Source organism: Aptenodytes patagonicus, chromosome 1, assembly GCF_965638725.1.
Source record: "Aptenodytes patagonicus chromosome 1, bAptPat1.pri.cur, whole genome shotgun sequence".
Classification (NCBI taxonomy): Eukaryota; Metazoa; Chordata; class Aves; order Sphenisciformes; family Spheniscidae; genus Aptenodytes; species Aptenodytes patagonicus.
The window spans coordinates 188,758,367-188,781,787 of NC_134949.1; the positions used below are offsets into that span (position 1 = coordinate 188,758,367).

General features: G+C 36.1%; 1 protein-coding gene across 2 annotated transcripts in view; it reads right to left on the bottom strand.

The window, feature by feature from the left end:
- Positions 1-874: 874 nt before the first annotated feature.
- TDRD3 (tudor domain containing 3) overlaps positions 875-23,421 on the bottom strand; it is a 121,038-nt gene continuing 98,491 nt past the window's right edge. For both annotated transcript variants that reach the window (XM_076363119.1, XM_076363127.1), the window contains 2 exons: positions 7,521-7,657; positions 875-1,122 (listed from right to left, as the gene is read on the bottom strand). In XM_076363119.1, coding sequence (XP_076219234.1) covers positions 7,538-7,657 — 120 coding nt within the window. In that variant the 3' untranslated portion in view covers positions 875-1,122; positions 7,521-7,537. The remainder of the gene's footprint in view (positions 1,123-7,520; positions 7,658-23,421) is intronic.

Sequence of the window (23,421 nt, forward strand, 5' to 3'; positions counted from 1 at the left end):
ACAACTTACACCATCAATACATATCTCAGGTAAAATTCTGTCTTTACAGAACTACCTCAGAACATACGTGCTATTTCAATCTTAATTAAATGATCAGAATAAAGCTTAGAAGAGATTTGCATGGTACATAGATCTTGAGTTCTTCTCAGCTAAAGAAATAGTGAAATTTCAACTATTTGTCATAATCATGTAAGATTCAAAGATACAGCTTACAATGAAAAGTAGTTTGACGTAAGATTCAAGCATCAATGACTGAAAAAATTCTAGTAATATGAAGCAATAAAAGCAGAGTTTAAAGCTACAAGAAAGTTAGAACCTACTATTCAACAGGTAGCACATGTGTGCATGTATACATATATTTACGTTTAAAATACTCATACGCATCTTTCAGTACTTTTTGTTTAAACTACTTTCCTGTACCTTCTAGAAATGTTTCTATTTCTGTAATATAAATATTTCTAAAAAGAAAATATTTACCTAAAATTATTTAGAAAATGACTACTGAAACTGATGATTTATTTTTTTTCTCCCCTTCAACCTTTTTGTCACAGATCATGAAAAACATAATAGGCAAATCTGTAATTTGGCCTTCAGCAACTGTGGAAAATAAACACAGAAAACACAGTCAAAACCTATTTGGAATTTCACTGTACAATAATTAGCTGAAAATTTTTAACATGTTTCACTAACGCTAGCCTAAAATCTAACTTAAAGGCCCAATCCTGTCTGCTTTTGGGAAAATATAAGTTTTATTTTTACTTTACTAGAAACAATATTAGAACCAAATTCAATTCAAAATGAATAAAAATCATGATACATTAGTATTATGTTAACTAACAATGGAGGCTCAGTAAAAAGAATACAAGGCAAAGAATAGAATAGTGCACTGTGGTTTTATTGATGGCAGCAATGACAATTTGCCTCTTTCATACGTAAAAAGTATTCAGCTTCATATAACTAAGAACTTTAAAAAAGTCTCTTGTGGTGTCAGGTCCAAATTCCTTCTGCTCACACGAGCTTTCTTTGTTCCATCCTGTTGCTCGGAAAAAGCCAGAATTTCTTCTAGAAGTCTTCAGCAAGTTGGAGCTGCCAGTGAATTTCCCCCCCACCCCGAGAAGGTTTCTAAATGAAAAAAATAAAATACAATAGATAAGCATAAATACTCTTTGCTCTTTGTGCAACATACGCTTCACTGTTATTTCATTTTCTTCCTCCAAAAGAGTGGATATCTGCTTTTCAGTACTTACAGAGATGTAAGTCTTTAAAGAATAAATCAGAAGGTTGCACTTCAATGCAATAAATATGATTGGTATAATACAAGGAAAGAACATTTTCTGGCAATGACTTCTCACAAAAATGCAGTTTCTCCACTGGTAAGGACTTCAATACAGATTTTATGGCAAGTGTGACAAGGTGTAGATTAATTCTGTCATGGAGCAAAGGAAGACCCAAGAAACAGATAATGACCAGGCGCTCATAGGTTCACAGTCTTAGGTTCTTTCAGGCTCAACGATCCTTGAAAACACTCATTTCTGATTACTCGTTCCCCTTCTCTTTCATACTATCATGACATTCTATACAGGAAGTGTAAGCTCAGGATGTATTTTTATTATTGTTAGATTCTACTTCTTATAACTTGATTCTCTAGGAGGAATATCTTATTTTACAGACCTGTTAAAGCTAGTATTTGACTCATACCCTAAAACAACCTAAAGTGGGTTCAAGGGCCCTCAGTGCAGTGCTCTGATAAAATTCTGAGTTAGTGTTCTTGTCCTGGTTTCAGCAGGGATAGAGTTAATTTCCTTCCTTGTAGCTGGTACAGTGCTGTGTTTTGGATTTAGGGTGAGAACAATGTTGATAACACACCAATGTTTTAGTTGTTGCTAGGTAGTGTTTACACTAGTCAAGGACTTTTCAGCTTCCCATGCTCTACTGACTGAGAAGGCTGGAGGTGCACAAGAAGCTGGGAGGGGGCACAGCCAGGACAGCTGACCGAAACTGGCCAAAGGGATATTCCATACCATGTGACGTCATGCTCAGTATATAAAGCTGGGGGAAGAAGGAGGAAGGGGGGGACGTTTGGAGTGATGGCGTTTGTCTTCCCAAGTAACCGTTACGCGTGATGGAGCCCTGCTTTCCTGGAGATGGCTGAACACCTGCCTGCCCATGGGAAGTAGTGAATGAATTCCTTGTTTTGCTTTGCTTGCGTGTGTGGCTTCTGCTTTACCTATTAAACTGCCTTTATCTCAACCCACGAGTCTTTCTCACTTTTACCCTTCCGATTCTCTCCCCCATCCCACCGGGGGGGAGTGAGCGAGCGGCTGCGTGGTGCTTAGTTGCCGGCTGAGGTTAAACCACGACAGTTCTCTACCTCACACTGCTGGATATTAATAAACGATCATTTCTAGGTCAACTGCAACCACAGTGAGGTACTACCTACCTCATACTTCTGTTACTTCACCTTAACATGACTACTCTATCGCTATGTCTTCATAATAAACACCAAGTCAAGACTTCCTGCAAGCCTGAAACAATTGTTCTTAATACCCAAAGCGTAGAACAGTGTGGCAAGAAGCTTTTCAGAAGGATAGAATCATAGAATGGTTTGGGTTGGAAGGGACCTCTAGAGGTCATCTAGTCCAACCTCTCTGCCATGGGCAGGGACATCTTCAACTAGATCAGGGTGCTCAGAGCCCCATCCAACCTGACCTGGAATGTTTCCAGGGATGGGGCATCTACCACTTCTCTGGGCAATCTGTTCCAGTGTTTCACCACCCTCAGCATAAAAAATCTCTTCCTTCTATCTAGTCTAAATCTACCCCCTTTTAGTTTAAAACCATTACCCCTTGCCCTATTGCTACAGGCCTTACTAAAAGGTCTGTCCCCATCTTTTTTATAAGCCCCCTTTAAGTATTGAAAGGCCACAATAAGGTCCCTCCGAAGCCTTCTCTTCTCCAGGCTAAACAACCCCATGGATCCAAATTCCACTTTTAAAAAACAACTCAGGATTTTAAAAACTTAAGCCTCCTCACACTTGAAGACCCCATTACACTGTAGACATAGATTATGAGTTGATATTTGTCAATACTAATTCCAGATTTGCAAGGGCAACTTCAACACCTAATGAGTATGCTGAAAACTAATCCAGGAAGCAGTATAGCTTCATTTCTGCATTGTTGTATTGGTGCTAGTAAGTTCTCCGTGTCAAGCAATGTAACATTATACAGGTAGGTCTAAGAGCTTTTGGGTCTGAGGTGATGTGTCTACTGTATGGACCTAATGTTTCATCTTTGATATGCCCCTATCGTACTCAATACAAATATGGCCAGCAAACTTCACTTTCAGAATTGTCTAAGTTGCCTTTGAAAACAAGGCACCTTGGCATTTTAAACGTTAAATACTACAACATTAAAATTCTACAGAATTTACCAATTTATAATATAAAATAATCATCAACAAGGGCTCTCCATCTCTTTTCAGGGGAAAAAAAAATGTTACTTTACATAATACAGAGGTACTCCCTCTCAGGGAGTAAAGGCGTCATTAATCAATGATCTGGTGAAGAAGTAAAGCATCCTTCAGTGGAAACTTGTGGTAAAATTATGTCTCACTGGATCCCTTAAAACTTCCCCTGATAAATCATGTCTTCATCTAACAGGTTATCAAAAACTTGAAATAAGAATATGCCATGCTCTTAAAAGCTCTATGGAATAAAAAGGAGGAAAAAACGTATAGAAATTCACTTCTAGGAACTGACATTCCATATTCCTGAACTTTTACATGTCAAGACATTAAAGCTACACTGTTGTACCAGTCTGGGTAAGCTGAAAGCAATTTAGAAAAAGACTGTGTGTGATTTTCTGCCTACATTTAAAATCAGAGAAGAACTGATTACATCCACCACTTATTTTTGGAAAAGCTTAATAGATTTTCATTACTGGTTTCTTTCTAATTCCACTGTCTTCAATCAGTACCTCATTAGGTCAAGTGTAATGCATTTCAAAATGCAACCTAAGTATAAGATATATGGTAGCATGAGATGTACTATGGGGAGCTATAAGCCATACCTGATAAATATGTCCACCACAGTATCACAATAAACACCTCCTCACATCACTTTACTTATCAAACAAGGCAAATGAGTGCAGCTACACCGGATTCTACACAAGCTTCAGAAAGCAAATCTAGCAGGCGAAAGCTTGTCTGTACCACACAGAAAAAGCTTCTGGATACAGCACTACAGTATTTTTATCCTCAAAAGGTTGGCAATAGAGTGTTCTTAAACTACGGAAGAGTTTCCACTTTTTGACACTACCCAGAGATGACCGCAAATGTCACACTCTTGAAGAGAAAGGAACAAGATGTTCAGTTTTCCAAATATTGACTAGAACACAGTGGCAGAGAAAAATCCATATTACAAATTCTAGACAAAATAAAGGATTGTTTTGACTGGAACTAATACAGGAGCTGACTATGCTTAAGTAGCACCACCTAACCTCTACATAGAAGACATCTCTTGTCTCTCTATTTTCTTCTTCTACCTGAGGATCCTAGTGTTTCAAGAATCTAAGACCAATTTCCTATCTTGACAACTTCTTTTTGGTGTTAACATCCAATAGCTGTTACATTATTTTATGTTGAAATATAGTTGAGCTTAATACTGGAAATTTTCCAAATACAAACATAAATCTGATAAAGCAGCTAATTAAAATAGCTAGACTTAGGAAATCATTGTAATATAAAAGTACACAAATATTCTAATTGACTACATTTTAGCCATTTAGAGATAGTTTCCACTTAATTAAAGTTCAAGACAATTCAGTTACAGAAGCCAATGAAGATGGCATTGAATGTTTTGATCTAGAGGGAATGAATCTTCCTACCAAGCAGTAAGTTGTATTTTCTCATAATGAATTGCTGTTTACAATGATGACTATTTAAGGTACATATAACTCCTACAATATTTGCTATTTGTATTGTAGAAGATAAAGTGCATAATATTCCAACAGAATTAGACTTACAAAAGTAGTCAAAATTTACCAGATTTAAGCTGCCACTGATTGTATGTTGCACTGGGTTAGTAAGTTCAGTTTTGGATGATGAATTGGCACTATCTATCTAACTCGAGCTGACGTTGAAGTAAACAGTCCTGGGCCAAAAGAGGACACAGGAAATACCTCATTTCATCAACTGAGGAAGAGAGTTTTAAGTTATGATGAAGAAAAAGTAGGATATATCCGGAAGTATTGTCAATAAAAGATGTACTTTTTAAAGCAAAGGAAGTAGTTGCTGAAAAATTATATTCAGCTTCATGACACATTTTCCAAAATATATCTTGGGGTTTTTTTTCCTGGATGAGAAGAGTCCATTGCTACTTGTTCACAAATGCTTTTAGGTTTATTTAACTGACGCTATTTACCATCTGATTCTAACCCCTTTGTTTAGAGATGTCTGACAGAAAACAATAGTGTTTGAACCGGGGCAGGGAAAGGGCTGTAACTGTTTATATTTTTATGGTAGGTAGGTTTTGATACTGAGCCTGCTGTCCATTTAAATTGGTGTCATGTTAGAATCTTCAAAAGCAAGGTGTAAGAAAACCTGCAAGGAACAACCACCTGTGCCTTCGAAAGGTTGTTCCTTACTTGCCAACAATTCATTCGCTCTTCTTGAGATACAGGAGTTACTATCACAATCTCTGGATGTCTGTTTTCCCCCCTCTCCCAGCTGGCCAAAGCCAAATACAGTTTTCCAGATTTATACTGTAAAATTAAAGAAATACCAAAAATATTACCTAAAGACACAAAAAAACCCTCCCTGATTTTGACTGCTGCCTATACTGAACACATCATTCAGCTGATCACACTGACACTCTTCTGAGCCAGCTGAGCTGGTTTAGAACTCAGCTCAGTGCATATGCCAGAATTATTTCTGCATAAATTATCTCATGACATGTTTATTGATAGTAATTGATACACTTATTTAAAATAGAAAATCGAATGATATGGGCAAAAATAGAATAATTATCACCTTGGCAAGAGTGAGGAATAAATTTTGCTCTTATATTCCAGTAATCCCCCAAATGAAAAAGGTATTTTAGCATATGATCAAAATAGTAAAATCATACGTTATTGCATGTCAGAAATATCAAAAGCTGCAGAGATCAGCAGCACCTATCAAGCCAACTGAAGGTGGAGGACTGGGGCAAGGAAAGGAACTTAAAAGAGCTCAGTAAAAATAAACTGGCTAGTAGGAGGGGGAAAAAAAAATTAGATTCAAGACAAAGACACATTGTACATGTACAGCAAATAGCATGCAACTTTGCAAAGCTTTCTTTATTCAGGATAGACTTTTAATCAATGTTTGAAAATTAAGGATTTAGAAGATCCACAATTAAAATGAAAGCGGTACAGCATACTTGATTTGTTTAGTAAAAGAATTATAAATGTTTTATCTGGCTGGCCTTTTCAGATTTCTGAATGTACGTCAGGTATATTTTCTGAGGTTGATATATAATACCTTAATTTCTGCTAATTAATAAAGCATAGGTGCAAATATATCCTCAAGATTCAGAGTATGGTACATATTCTTAGGCCTTACACCTCCCCATTCAATCAGCTCACAGATTTTAGATTTTACTGTTGCAAATTCTCCTTTCCACGCTAAGCAAAACAATAGAAAGACTATTTATTTACATAAATGGCTCATAAAAAGTAGAATATGGGACCTTGGGACAGAGACAGACAGTACTGAGTTCAGGAGGGACTGCAGCCACTTATTTCAGAGAAGAAGCTGGTGCAATATATGTGAATGAGAGAAACTTGCTGCTGCTCTCAGGTGGAAAAGTATCAAGTAAAAGCTTGCTCAGACGACATCAGTCCTTACATAAAGCAAAGTTAGAAAGCTACTTGCCAAAGTGTTTTTATTGCCTTCCCTCTTCCCACAGGTGTATTAAGTCTCTTCCTACAGCCACAAAATCCAAAGAAACAGAGATATCCAGCTTCTATCATAAATATACCAATATCCCTAAAAAAATTTAGAAGCAATATGCCAAATGTATCTTCCATGTAGGTGATCAGAAGAAGTGGTCTCTAAACTAAAAAGACACAACCATAAAACTTTCACTTAAATGATAAGACACTGATTTAATATCAATAGTTCTCCGTAGGTGTAGCAATCACTGCTCTGTGCTTGATCCTTATAAACAGATCACCACTATTCAAGTAGGTCATATATGTGCTATTGCTTAATACTTCTTTTTTTTTTAATGAGAAACAAGGGGTTTTTTTAGGAATTTTAAGCTATTTTCTTGTAAATGGTGATTACAATAATCTATTTGTTCAAAATATTCATCATCTGCAACCCAGTGCTGAGGGTTCTTACACAACCAACTACTGGCAAAGCTGTAGAAAGTTCTCTCATGAACTTCACAAAGACTGAAGAACACTGAAGTATAGAACAATGCAGATCTACTTTTCTTGAAATCTAAACCCATAAATAAAATGTCAATATCGTAATTTTACCTTTTATTTCTTATTAATCAGTTTCTAGCTCTTGGGGGTTGATAAAATTGTTGAGTAGGTCGTGTGGACCGTCTTGGCTGACCATCACCTCCTCTGCGGAATTCTAGAGTTTGCTCATATGTTTCTTCTTCCTCCTCCTGCAGGTAAATAGCATTGTTTTAAATGGAAGAGTAGGTAAATGCATTATACATGAGTAGGTATATGCATACAAACATACACACAACACGCACACACACACACGTATGAATGAATTCATGCACACACAGCAACTGCCGCTTCTGTGCTGACAACCACTTAATACAATAGGTGATATAATGGGAGTGGGTTTTTCAAACTTAAGAAAGCTAACAAAAAGAAGATGGAGAATCTCAAAACTCAACCCCCAGGGCAGCAACAGCAGTTATTAAATATTTGCGGAAGAAAAGCATATATATTAAAGCAAAAGTATTTTCCAAGAGTCATACAAGAAGCAAGATAACCTCGATAACCTGCCAGAGCAAGAGAAATATCAGCTTTTGGGAGTTTAGAAATGTGTGTGGAAAGAAGTAAAAGAATCAGAAAATGGAAATGCAAGGAACGGCATCTGGCAATATGCATACTAGAAACACAGATCTGAAACAGTAGATAAAAATCTGTGATGCAGCAATAATGAAAAAAGCTTACAATTATAGTGGACAGCAATTTAGATATGAATTTGCTATGTGCAGCAATAATAAATACAACCTCTGAATAATGAGAGGAGAGGTAATTACATATTTGCAATATTGCATTCACTCCTAGGCATCTCAATGCCAGAAAGATATTGACAAATTACATGGAATTCAGAGAAAAAAAACAGAAAAAGATAATCAAGAGACTGGAGAATGATTTACAAAGGAAGATTAAAATAGCTACATATTTACTTTGGTCAAAAAAATACTTAAAGTAAAAACATTCATGTGATGGAATATTTGAAGGTATACATTAAAGATGGAGAAGAATTTTAAGAGCATTAGAGTTGATAACAAAGAGAAATAGAAGAAAAAAATTATAGGCTAAAAAAAAAGTTTCTGAACATGAGTATGATAGTCAAATGGTGTCTCAGGGAAACAGTTATAATTTTGTTTCTTTAATATCCTAACACTATACTGCAGCAGACACCAGGTCCAGAGGGAACATGCTGTAAGAAATCCACTTCTGGGAAAAAGTACTGAGTGTATAACTCAATTCCCTTTCATTCACAACATAGGAACATACAGGAACACAAACCAAGAACACTGAATGATTCATTAAAAGTTCGTCAACAATTCCAACACCCAGGAACTGTCTTAGAGTGCAGCATGCATATAACAGAGTAAGCAAATCACAGCAGTAAAATATTTCACTGTAAGAGACAGAAAGGAAAATCTACAGCCGAAGTTTCTTTCTGTCATGAAAAGTCAGATCTTACTCGAGAAACGCCTCTTTCTGAATCAGCTTGAATATCAATAGACATATATTTTTAAAATAACAGTTACAGACAATCACATTCCTCATGGTAAGGTCTCCTATTTACAGGCACGTCTGTGGTCATAGCTATATTTCCAGAACAACAGATTAAGCCCTACTACAGAGAGTCTGCAGTAACTGTAGAAGAAAACAGATTTTCAACACAACTGAATACAGCATAATTGATTTATATCTTTTAGTTTCACTGTAGCCAAAGGCTGAGAACCATGGGATTCTGACATAAAACTTACTTTTATCAGTGTACCTCTTTTACTGCTTGCAGTACTATCCATTTCCTCATATAAAGAGGTTCAGAGACACCGATTATCCGAAAGAAAAAAAAGTAGAAAAGCAGATGTCTAACCAAAAAATCCACACAGTTTGCAATACTGTTAGCCCTAGTACAAACCCTACTTAGTATATGAAATAACCTCCCATCACTGACAACACAAGCTGCACTAGCACCAAAATGTTAAAAGGTAAGCTAGATGCCTGAAGCGGTCTAAATACCTTCAGCTCTTTCAGTATACTCCAAGAAACCTGAATAGCTGAAAATAGTTCCATGTTATTTGCCAAGAGTAAAGAAACACACAATTGCAAGTTTCCTTAAAATTCTTTGCCAAAGCCTCAATCTAACATAAAAGAACTCACTCTTCAAGAATAAATTGGTGAACTTTCATGTTCTCTATATTTAGATTTCTCCAAAACTGGAAAACTAAATGGCATATATGCATGACCGAAAATTTAGCAATGCATACTGGTGTTTTCAAGAGACTGTAGCAAATCAGACATGAATCTTTTCTTTGTAACCTTGGTAGTCTTTGCTCAAAAAGAACAGAAATTAAATAGTTCAGTGCATCACATCTCACCTGTAATAGCCAACCTCTTTCTGAGGATAAGTGTATCAGAGTAAATTTCTAGAGTAGCAAATCTTCATCAAATCTCAAAGTTAATGTTGTTGATCCTCTGAATTCAGTAAAATCAAATTAAAACTAGAATTTGTCTTGCACATTTCTATTTTGGTGTAGTTGTCTTTACACATAGAATGAAAAGCTTCAGATGCACGTATTCCAATTCAAGTATTTTTATTACAATAGGCAAGAGTGAAATGTGAAATCATTCACTTTCTTGAGGCTCTGAATGAAACGAAAGCGAGCAATGTAGCAAATGATAGTAAGAACGAATGAACAACAGAACACCTTTCAACTTTTCCCTCATTCTTCTCTATGCACAGTGGCTCCCCACACAGAGTTACTGATCGTCTTGTTGAAGTCCGCCACCTTCACGTCAGATGACATGTTGTCATTTGTTTCTTGGGTCTTACCTATTCAAATTTGATCCTAATTCAATGTAACATTCTCCAAAGTAACAATTTGCCAAGCCATATCTTTATTAAACGTTGTTTCTTGTTTTGCAAGTAATTGAATTTCTTTTCTTCCACCATTTCTTGATCACTGACCCTCAATCCCCCACTGCTGATCTTTCATCCTTTTTCTATTGCCGTTTATTTCCATCTTAAGGATTTTTTTCTGGGTTAATCTTTATCTCAATTTACTTTAAAATCTCTCCACCCTATGCTCAAAACTGCCATCCCTCTTCTGGAACAGCATCCATCCTTTGTAGGCAAAACTTAGTATCTCTAATGTTCACTTCCTTGTTTTTTCTGTTCTTCAACCTAAAAGCTTCAGCTGTCTACATTTCTTCCATTATAACTCTGCAGTCAGTTAGGTCACACATCTTGCCACCAACTCTATTTTTCCAATCTTTCTTGCTGCTTGCTTCAATTTATCAGTTGCTTGTGACTTATTCTAAATTATTCCATTTCCTACTTCCTTATCCATGTAAGATCTAGATTACATTTTATAAAGCAAAGGTGGCCACAAACCTCTCTCAGAGCATTTTCATTCTCCTTCTATTACCAGTAGAGGTTTCATACTATACACTACTCCAAAAACATATATTTTATTGTCTCCATCCTTCACCTTATTATTCATTATTTATCTAATATTCCAGGATCCAGGACCGAGTTTTCTAGTACTTGCACAATGCCTGCCTAGGGCTATGTACCCTGAGATTAAATGATGCCACTAAGCACAACTGCAAAAGATAGCAAAAACTGGCAGATCCATAGGAAAAAGCAAGGAAAGGTTTACAATGCAAACAATGAAATGCACAAAGAAATTATTGCAGCAATAGGTTAGAATGACATGAGAGAGAGGGTGGAGGATGTCAGCATTCTCTAGGTATTTAAAACAAGATGGCGAACTGGGAAGCATAAGTCATTGTGAATTTCAGCTTCTATTCAAAATTTTGCCATAAAAATCTAGTTACTTTTGATATTTTTTGTCCCATCTCGTAAGACAGACAGGAACTAAACAAGTGTAAAATGGGAATATATGCACACTCAGTGCTTTTATTTTGGACCCATATATTCTGAAGATCTTGTACCACCACCATACTTTACCAGCTGAGCTTAGCAAATGAGCAAGTAACTTCAGAACAGCCAAGTGACTACCAGCATGCTTTTACGTAAAAAATTCAATGGATTTCATAGCTGCAGAATAAAGTTATAAATCCAGCATTTAAAGTACTTTAACAACCAATTTACTCTTAAAATTAACAAAATTAGAGCAGAGTAAATTTATATTTCATTAAAAGCTTTCTCATTGAATTTCAATTGCAAGACTTCTTTCAGTGCATTCAAAAGAACTGTTTAGAAACTTTTTTTTAAATACAGTCCTTGAAATGAATACTTACTGCATAACTTCTGAGAACAATGAATAGGTGGATGACAGTAAAGAGTAAGATACAAGTTATGCACTACACAAAAGCTTTGCTGAATGTTCTGCTCACATATATTTAGGATGCAGTTGCAAGTCACAGCTGAGCAGCTCCAACAGTTTGCCACCTACAAACTAGTTACCTCTGCCTATTCCTGCTTGTGAACAGAAAATTCTTCTCTATTCGCTGGGCCCTTCTGCTAAGGCTTCTCAATTATAGCTCTCTGTGGGCTATTAAGGGATGAGCACCAGAGCGTGTGCAAGGAGGCATGAAGGAGCAGCGTGGGGCCAGGAACCATGGGACAAAGAAGAGACAGAAGGCAAAGAAAGACATTTTCCATTTCAGTAATGTCAAACCACTGTTTCAGTTTAACTGTAGTTTTAACTTCACCCACATACTCAATGCATGGAAACCTTGCTGGACTCAGCACAAAGAAAGAGTGTTGGCTTCCTTGCAAAATGAAATTTTCTTTCGTGTGCATTTCAACTGCCATTTCCCAGTCCAGATTTAATGCCTCTTTGCAGTGCCCACTATGCTGGCAACAGCTGTCTCCTGCTGTTAACACACCAAGTGATCTCTTGTTTTACTGGTTAAATTCCTTTCTTACAACTTGCTGCTTTTGCCTAATCATCCAGCGTTGATCTCCTTGAGTACTTTAATCTTTGATTTTTGCAGTTTCCACTTACCCGTGCTTGTATCAATCGAAAATAGATTATAAGATTTTCCAGATGTATCAAAAAAAGAAACCAAACAGAAAACCCAACCACACTATGGCCATATTGGAAAATTCACACGTTTCCTAGAAAAAGCTAAACTTAAATATTTAAATTGCAATATGTTATATATCCTATATTTGTAAGGAGAAAAAATAATTGGCTAAAGTGTTACAGTATTCCCTTAAACTTCTACTTTTTCTGAATATTTAAACGGATTCTTAGAACTCCATAACAACTAAGAATGAAAACAGAATTTTGTGAAAAAAATAGCTTTTGTCATTTAACAAAAGCACGAGTTATACAATCTTAGAGAGGCTTTAGGGCATAATTTCAAAAATTACTATCAAATGAGGTGTGAAAATTCCAAGTAAAAGAGAAATTACCATTAATGTAGATTTTTCAAGGATCTTAACCAAGTACTGACTTTGTGACAAGAGCATTTTTGAAGTGTCTATTACAGAATAATTCAACACATTTGCTCTTGATCAATTTTCTTTGCCAGTTATGCTTGTTACTTAAAATATCGGTTCCTCTCACAGAGTAATCTTTGTGAGTCTGCAGATGCTCACAATTTTTTTTTCACAGTACACAACACATCTGTATTAGACTGGGCCTATGGCCATGCAAATTTCTGAGTTAAATTATGAGTTAGAAGGACAAGTGGGATTCAAGGTTATACTGCTAGACCTGCATAGAGCTGACCCCTCGCTGCTGTCAGATAATTAATATAAGCTCTTAGCCCTATTAATGTGCCTTTAAAGGAGTCAGGGTAGCATTACATTTTTAGAAAAAAATACTTTTAGTATGCTCACACATATCATGTAAGACATTGCAGTAATGTATCGCTGATGACTAATAGTACACATAACTATTTGTAAGGATATGGCTGTGTTTAAATCAAAAATGTTACTTTTTTAAAAAAATGTTATAATGTAATTACATGATCAAGTTTTTAAATTAACCTTTTAATATACCATTTAGAATGCTAACGATAAGATACACTATTATTATTGTTACTTAACCCTTGCCTGGATCTTTTGAAGTGTATCATCACACTACAATTAAATCTTTTGTAACTAAACAAAGGAATCAACTATGTGACACCCTTAAATTTACAACCTAATTCTGACATGTAGGCTGTAGTGCCGTAGACAGTTGCACCAGTGTAATGTATTGCTACCGCTGAAACCATTTTCCTTTCTCTTCTCCTGCACCTTTTTGATCACCCTTCTTTCCACTTCTCCTTTTCCTTTCTTGCTCAGGCATACAGTTGCAATCTTTAACTAACGCAGGTTCAAAAGGCAGGATGGTCAGGATTAGGGAGGAAGAACTGCTTCCTTCTCTCAGAGCTGATAGATAGCTGGTCATCAGCTCAGTCCATGAAATCATACTCCTAGTCACTCTTAAATTCTTTTCCCATTAAAATAATCTTATGGAATGTGCAATTAGTCTGCCCTTATTCAAATGTTATGGGTGTGTGAAACAGATTTCACCATTAGAAGCAATTAATTCAGAACAAATAAAAGTATCTGAGGAAGATAATGACTTATGAGCTGAAGTGGAACTTACACCTTCTTATCAGAGTGTATGCATGTTTGTGTGCAAACATGTCAGAGAGAACGGTCCCAAAGTTACTATTTAAACGCATAGAGTTAAACTAAAACCTACTCAGGACTTCTTCATTTTTAAGTTAACCCCCACTTTCAGACATGTCCTTCTAATGCGGAATCATTTTTATAGTATAGAGTTCATTGGTTCTACGTTTTATGGTTTTACTTCTCTTAGTAAACATGACCTGCTCCAATTTTTTAAAACTTAAACAGCACAATAGTTTTTTAAATTTAAAATAATTGCAATGGATTGTAAGCAAATTTAGAACTTAATTAGAAATCTGGACAATCTGTTTTAACTTTAAATTATCCTAAAGACCAAAACCATTAACTTCTAATAAAACTGGTAACTTTACACGGGACTTGTGAAAATAAAGTGAGAGAAAGGCAAAGACAATTCAAAAATAAAGAATCAGATACTTCTTCATTCTTGAATCACGAATGAAAGGGAAAAAAATGACAAGACATATGAAAGGCGATACGCATTTTCTAACTCACAAAACCAGAACAATGACATTCAAGCTACATTCATTCTTTCATCCTTCCCCATTGCCCCTATCTTTCTCCATATACATATTTCTAGGTATCCAGATATATTTTACTGAGGTGACAAAGAAAGAGCTAAAATAAGCACTTTATCTTCTGTTTTGGATGAAAAAATTTTTGATATTTAGACTAGTCTTAGAAAAGCATATAGAAAACCTACAGAACACCAAGAATACATCTTTAAATTATTCAAATAAATGCAAAACAAGAATCCCAAAATACAAAGAAAATGTTTACACATGCTTTTTCAAATTTTTCTCTTTCACATTGAGAAACTACTGTTTTAGTGTTAACTTCTGGATACAACCATCAAGTTGGTGAACTCTAGGATATTTAATCAATAGACTAACCAGGATCTACTGTAATGTATGGAAAAAGTTGCATTGTTCTAAAACAACAACAACAAAACAGGAAGAAAATGAAAGGATAACATACATTGGAAATGTTTGGCCTTATTGTCTAAATGGATTTTTTTTTAAAGCAATAGACTTTTATCCTGAATTGGTAAGAATCTGTAAGGTCTGCTCAAAAAGAAAGTATTTTCATTTTAAAGTAAATTTTATCAAGAACTTTTAATTCAGCTTAATTTTAAATTTCTTCTAATAGCACATGCCTGAGGAAAATTGACTTCGGCCACTTCCAATAAGGAAGCTCAACTCCATCAGCAGTAGGGACTACATAGGACTTCAAAGGTATTTCTTACCGACTGCATTGATACATCGGTATTTTTTTCTGTCTGTAAAGGATATGCAGGATAAACAACTGTAAAGGATTTATAGAGTATACACATTCTCCTACTTGAAAGTCACGACCCCATAAGAACCTAGCTACATATGGGACATTACAAACATTAGATAATTAGTACAGATGTCATAGATGTGTATAAACAGATATACACTACATGTATAGTACTCCATATGTAACTGATTTGACTTTTACGTCAAAACCATCAATAGCTTTGCTGAAGCTTTTAGCTTTAGCTTCACTACAGTATAAGATTATATTATACTATACAATATAAGATAGTGGTGACAGAAATAGCAATGTTAAATGTATTACGGAACCTACTGACAGATTTAATGCAAAACCATAACATAACTTTAATTGTCCTTAAAGGGATACAATTGACTTGCTGTATGGTACCGTATGATTTACTAAAAACCTCCTGAGACTTTAAACTGCAACTACACAATTATTGTTTGTTGCCATTCTACATGCAGCCAGAATAACTCCTACCCATTTATACAGCATTTTAACCTACTATAATAGTGCCATCTTTCTGTCTTCTACTGTCTCTCAAATTGTATGAGATTTTGATGTACTGTACGAGTAAAACACTACATTCGACTTTCAAGCTCTGTACAAAGCCTTTTATGCCACAGAGAAATTCAGTTAATGGTTTCCCTAATGCAGGAGTAGTCAAATTCAAAAGTTACTAACAAGTCATTAAAACAAACTTACTGTAAAGTCACTAAAAAACCCAAACAAAAACATATACAAACCATTTGTTTCCCTTAATTACACTTAGAAAAAAGGACTTGATCCTTATGAGGATATGTCTTTTTCCACTGAACACATGCAGGCCACAAGTATGTTCCTAACTATGGTACATAAAACTAAGTGGCATGGAGCTACACCATAACATCTGTTGCTTTTTTGTTTTCAAAATAAAAATTTCAAGATGACCCTTCCCTGAGCAGTCTTTTATATAGCATCAGAAATAAATTAATGGTAATAAATCTTTCCTGTGACTTTCACTAACCAAACATCAGAAGTTAAACAATTTTACATTTTCTTGGCCAGTTTTTGTAAAATTCTACAACGCGTTCTTCAGGGCCAGCAATTTATCAACTAAAGCCGTATTACGCATTAATTTAAGATACTAAATTTATAATAAATTATTCAGTAATCCTGGAAAAATTAGATATACACTATTAACATTTTAAATAAGATTTATCTCATTTTTCCTCTGCTGAAAATATAAGTTGCAACAAAAGCAGCTGAGCTTCAAACACAGCTGATTTTTAAATGATTCTGTTAAGACAATATACATCCTGAGTTTTGAGTGAAGCAATAAACATTAGATACCAAGTGACAGAAAATTTGTAGTCTTCAGCAAAAAAAAATCAAGAACTGGAAAACAGATGGATGGACAAGGAAAAGAATTACATACTTAAATCTGAGACTGCTAAAAGCTACACAACAGTTCACGTGGAATCAGACATTTCTTTGTACTTCATTGCTTTTCTTCAACTCTGAAAACAAAGCACTCATTTGTTTTCTAAATAGACTACATTCCAATTACACTTCCATGAAACCACGATAACGTAAGCCTGGGGCATGATTATCCCACAGACATTTTGTTAGCTTATCTGGTACTGCACAGGTTATTCATACTTGCAGTCATTCCCTGTGGCACATATCAAAATAAATGTGCAACTTTTCCTGTGAGGTTTGTGCTTGAAACAAACATACTCTCCTGCAAGTTGTCACTATGTTCTCAATACAGAAAAAAGTAACGAATTTTAAAAGTTCCTTAGAAATACATATTTAAGCCACTCACACCATACCCCTTCTATTAGTAAAAGCTTCTTCACATTGAGTAGTATTAATATAAAACTATAAATATTTAAAGGTTTATTTTCAATAATTTCAAAAAGTAGATACACTGAAGTAAGACCTGCTATATAAATAACACGCAACCAGTAGACACATCCAGTTTTGTCAATTCAGCAGGAAGGAAGCCACAAACTGGAAGTGGAAATGTTTTCAGCAAAACACATAAATTTAACAACATGAAATCAGTAACAGTAACCACATTACTCCTTATGTGCCATAAAGAGTAGTGTTACTATAACGAGTAATTGTGCCAGTTTTCAGAAAAGAGCAGCAACTTAAGGCTCCATCTCCATCCCTCCTCCCACATACAACTGTCAGCCCTTCCCTCTCCCCAATATTTTTGTTTTGTTTTTGAATAAATAAAGTATTCCTCCAGTTTTTCAGAACATCAGGTTGAATGAAGACCTCTGGAAAGGTCTAGTTTAAGCTGGTCATACAGACACAGTCCTAATCATATAGCGAAAAAGAACACTTAAATAGACTTGGGAAAAAAAAAAATCAGCATTCAGTTTCTTTGCACTAAGTGCACTCATAAGCAAAACCATACACTTCCATATGGAGGAAGAAAGTATTTGCTGTATTGCTGGACTTATTTTAGTATGTAATCAGAAAATTCTGCCAACAAAAATTTCAGAAAGAACACACTAAGTGATACTATGCGAAATTATCTAATGTTTTGCTGCTAGGGCACCAAACCATTATCAAAACCAAAACAGGGAAGCAGTGAGTTTTGGTGACATTTTAGGTGAAACAGAATGCTGTGTGCACACACTCACCCATGACAAAATTTGGCATACAAATCCCCAACGTCAAACACGTGTACATCCAGTAAACAAATGCCTATGTGATTTTACTTGTGAATGACCAACTGCACAAAAATAAATTTAGAAAGTAAGACATGACAAAAGGTATTTAAGTAAATATACAAAAAAAAATTTAAACAAACAAATATATCCCAACTCCTAATTAAAAAAAACAAAAAACAAAAAAACAAAAACAAACCAAAACTGCTTACAGGTGGTGCAGGGACACAGCAATTGAAGAAAAGTCTTAAAAGTGAAACTGCCCATGAAGCAACTCAGAATAGCCCCATAAAGAAGAGAGTATCTTAACTTGAACGTCAGGACCTCTACATTATGTGTATGCTGTATGCTTACATTTTAAAATAAAGTACGCTGAATTGCACCTATTTTTTAATTATTAACCACTACTTTAAAAAAATAAATAGACCATGTCATCCGGCAAGTTCTACAACAGGATCAAAAAATTATGATGGGCAAAATATGCTTATAAACATCAGGAACTATTTAAACTGCTACAAGATAGAACAGTTGGCAGCTGGTCACAAGTGGTGTTCCCCAGGGCTCAGTATGGGGGCCAGTTCTGTTCAAGATCTTTATCAATGATCTGGATGAGGGGATCGAGTGCACCCTCAGTAAGTCTGCAGACGACACCAAGTTGGGCGGGAGTGTTGATCTGCTCGAGGGTAGGAAGGCTCTGCAGAGGGACATGGACAGGCTGGATCGATGGGCCCAGGCCAACTGTATGAGGTTCAACAAAGCTGAGTGCCGGGTCCTGCATTTCGGCCACAACAACCCCATGCAATGCTACAGGCTTGGGGAAGAGTGGCTGGAAAAAGCCACTGTCGGAAAAGGACCTGGGGGTGTTGGTCAACAGCTGGCTGAATATGAGCTGGCAGTGTGCCCAGGCGGCCAAGAAGGCCAATGGCATCCTGGCCTGTATCAGAACTAGTGTGGCCAGCAGGAGGAGGGAAGTGATTGTCCTCCTCTGCTCAGCACTGGTGAGGCCGCCCCTCAAATACTGTGTTCAGTTTGGGCCCCTCACTACAAGAAAGACATTGAGGTGCTGGAGCGTGTCCAGACAAGGGCAACGAGGCTGGTGCGGGGTCTGGAGAACAAGTCTTATGAGGAGCGGCTGAGGGAACTGGGGTTGTTTAGCCTGGAGAAAAGGAGGCTGAGGGGAGACCTCATCGCTCTCTACAACTCCCTGAAAGGAGGTTGTAGCGAGGTGGGTGTTGGTCTCTTCTCCCAAGTAACAAGCGAGAGGATGAGAGGAAATGGCCTCAAGTTGCACCAGGGGAGGTCTAGATGGGATCTTAGGAAAAATTTCTTCACCAAAAGGGTTGTCAAGCATTGGAAGAGGCTGCCCAGGGAAGTCGTTGGGTCACCATCCCTGGAGGTATTTAAAAGACGTGTAGATGTGGTGCTTAGGGACATGGTTTTAGTGGTGGACTTGGCAGTGTTAGGTTAATGGTTGGACTTGATCTTAAAGGTTCTTTCCAACCTAAACGATTCTATGATTTTAAAGCTCTAAAATCTAATCTTCAACAAATATTTATGTCTACGCATAATTAGTCAATAAGTTAGGAACAAAGTAAAACAAAAAACAAAAAAATTTTTCCATATATAAGAAAAGCAAAAGCACTACATAATAACACCCGCCACACCAATTTACTTATGTTCACAATACTTCCCTTCCCTCCTTGATATGGAGGGAAGTCCTCTTCCAGGTCGAGCAATCAACCTTTGCTGTGTAGCTCCCTCCTTTAACTGGCCTGGAACTCGTGGGAGACTCAACACTCTCACTGGGGACTCAACTTCTCTCCTCTCCCTGGACAGCAATGGTTCATCATCACTGTCCTAGAATTAAAAGGTACACTGAGGGAGCTCTGTCAGGAAAGGAACAAAGATTACCGCAATAGCTAAACACCGTTTTCATTTACTCCTATATGCCTTTTGACCCACAGTGGAAGTCCTATATGAGCAAATATAATGTAGGGAAAGAACGAAAATGCAGATCAGAAAACAGATCAACATAAGGAACAAATTTAAAAAGGATACTATGACATAACTACACAAATCTTTTCAGCAAAACATTTTATATCTACTGAAATGAACCTACATGACATAAGCTCTCAAGATTTCCAGTAAGAAGTCAGAAATAACATTTCCAACTGGGTACTAATGAAAATACTTAGTGAGTATAGGGTAATGAAAGAACAAAAACAACAAAAAAAAAAAAAGATGACCGATAAGTGTGCTTCATAAAAGCATAGGAGAATCTGAAACAATCTTTCTGAGCAATGAAGCTATTCCCTCATATCCTCCTGCATGATAGCATGGCCCAAGTTAGAAGACCCTATGATGTCTGATGTTCAGTATGGGTGACATACACAATAAATGCACAAAACACGGGGGAAAAAAAAAAACCCTCTATGTAGCCATTACATATTTATTGCTTTCTTGTTACCCAACTCTTGCTCTCATTAGAGAAACAGGTTCCACTTTGGCAAAGAGCTCTTCAACACCACACTTAATTTTTAAAAGAATTATGGAATTAATCTCAAAATCTTTGACATTCTACTCTCCCCCAGTAAATGAGAATAATTAGTCAGTATCATACTTATAAAAAAATGCATCTTGACTAACTTCCCAAAGATATTAAATGCTTTGCGTAAGGCTGAAGCAAATACTTCTCTAAAACTTTGAAAATCTAGATATACCAACCAAGTTCTGAGAGGGCAAGCAAATTTTGTAGGAAAGATGTCAGACCAAAACATCTCCTCTTCCGTTTATGCTCTCTAAAGATATTCTGAGAAAATCTGATTAATTGCTGCTATTCTTTGACAACATGAACAATTATGTCTATCTCAGACATCCTCATGCACTCATTTAATAATAGTCTATAGATGTCTCTCCTGGGACATGAAAGAAACCTGCAAATGACATTATTAATATGAAGAAAATAAGAAGAGTCCTTGTCATTGTTACAAACCTTAAAGAATTTACTCTAAGGAAGCCAACAGAAGCAGAAAAACACATCTCTCAAAAAAGCCAACCCAACACTCCCCCCGAAAAAAAAAACCAAAACCACCAACCAAACAAAAAAACCCAAAAGGAGTAATTTCATGTGCTTTAACATTTATGAAGAAAAAACTAATCACCTTTCTGCAAAAAATTGCCTTCACAGTCAACTCCCCCCCCCAGTTCTTAAATTATGGAAGATTTCTTGTTTACAGGTATTATTACTGGTAACACTTGCAAGTCGTCAAACAAGGGAAAAAAAACCAAAAACCAAGCATTCCAGACATTAACCACCCCTGTACAAGGTAACTTCGGTACATTAAATAATGTGTCTATTCAACACGTGCTGTATACATAAGAGGGAGTAAGATCTGGAATCATATACACGCACCCGACTACAAATTAGGTTTGTCATAGCTTCTTTTCTGTGATACCAAGCCAACAGTATCATGTCTCTCTTCCCTAGAAAGCAATCAGTCAGGAATACTATGCCAATTCCTCCAGTTTCCTCTTTAATTAAAATCCTTTGAATTAATCTATTAAATGTGGACAAACTCAGAACACTGAAACATGAAAGAGACAGAAGAGAGAAATCAGAAGAGAAATGGTGATGGCAGGAACAGTCCAGACATTTTTACACATCAAACTTGTTTTACATATTCAATGTGTTCAACCTTAACACACGCAATACAGAGAAATCCGAGCATAAAATCCTTCAGAAGTCTCAAAACGAGAATCTGAAGAACTTTTATCACATGACAATACGATCAAACACAATACTTGGAACAGGTTAAGCTATGCTATCTCAAAACAAAATTGCAAGTCACTTTAAAGAAAGGTGTTTAGTGAGGAACAGTCTCTCTCAAAATAAACAACCTAAGGAGCCCATATACAGTCTCCAAATAATGAATCATCATCAATTACATTTAATAACAAGGGGCCGGGGGCAGGGGGAGAACAACAGCGTCATGCTCCAAGTATTCCGCTTTAACTGTCACAACTTTTTTCAGTAACTACAAACTCCAAAAAGAATGTGTCCTTAATCTGACTGGTACAGCTGGCAATAATTTGCAATGATATTTCATAGTCTGATGAATATGAAATGCTCAAGTAGAAGACTCAAACATATTTTGCAATGCCTAATGACACAGACAGAAAATCGAAAGCCATTGTTTTATGCCCACTTAGTATAAACTACCTCATCCCAACTGAAATTTGTCTGCTTTTAGTTTATTAAAAAGTAAAATGCAGTTCCTTAACCACCTTTAAACGTCAGTTAATACATTTCAGCTCAGCGCTAGTAACTTTCAAAGGAACAGTTAACTTAAATTGTGATACTCTGTCTGTATTCCAACATGGATACACCAAGCTAAAGTCTGAAAAACTATGTAGTTTCTCAGTGGACAGAGGTGCTAAAGACAAATACTTACTATTAGTTTATCAGGATAAATGCTTTCCACAACGCTTGTCTCTAAGTACTGCCTCTTAAAAGAAGACTGGGGAAATAAGTAAATTACATAAAGAATTATCCTGACAGAACCTGAAGGTTAATTCTGTGTAAAGGCATGTATGACGACGTTCTGCAAAAGATGTGATGGAATTTGAGGCAACATTTCCAGTAAATAAAAAAAGTCTCTGGTATTAATAAAAAAAAAAAAAAAGTACTTTAGGATAGACTATGAAAAGTAATTTTTCAGCCTGGCAGGACAGAGGCAACTGAAATCACCACATATTGGTGAGAGAGAAAAAGAGGCACATCCCAACAAAATAACTGCCTAAATCTAAAGTTTTTTAATAAAGCAGAAAGATGGCCTTTTGTGGAAACTAAATCCACACTAGTAATTTTTTAGATTAAAATGAATTAATAAATACGTACCACCACTCAGGAAGAAGGGTAGTCCAAAATACTCAGCCTTCATTTAATTCATTTAGTCAATGAGCAATTATGAACTGTAAAATTATTCTAGAGATTTTCCTAACAGTACAGAAGCCAAAGAACTAAAGACATCAAATTCTTGTCTGATGCAACTATTTAGGCACATTTTTTCTACAGTAATATTGGAACCGGTTAAGTAGATTGTATAATTCTCTTTTAACAGCCTTACTTTTAGTATAGTCAATGAGGACAGGAGCTAGATAAGTGATCCAACCAAGACACTTTTGCACCTACTTAATTATTCAATGGGAAAGACTTCCTGCTTGACACAATACACAAAAAGATCATAGTGTGATGCCAAGGCCGTCCAGGCCAAAGAGCCATAAAGAAATGGCACCCAATCCTTCAAGTAAGTATTTGCCTGTTGTAAATCAAGACACTGGAACGGGTTCAAAACATCCA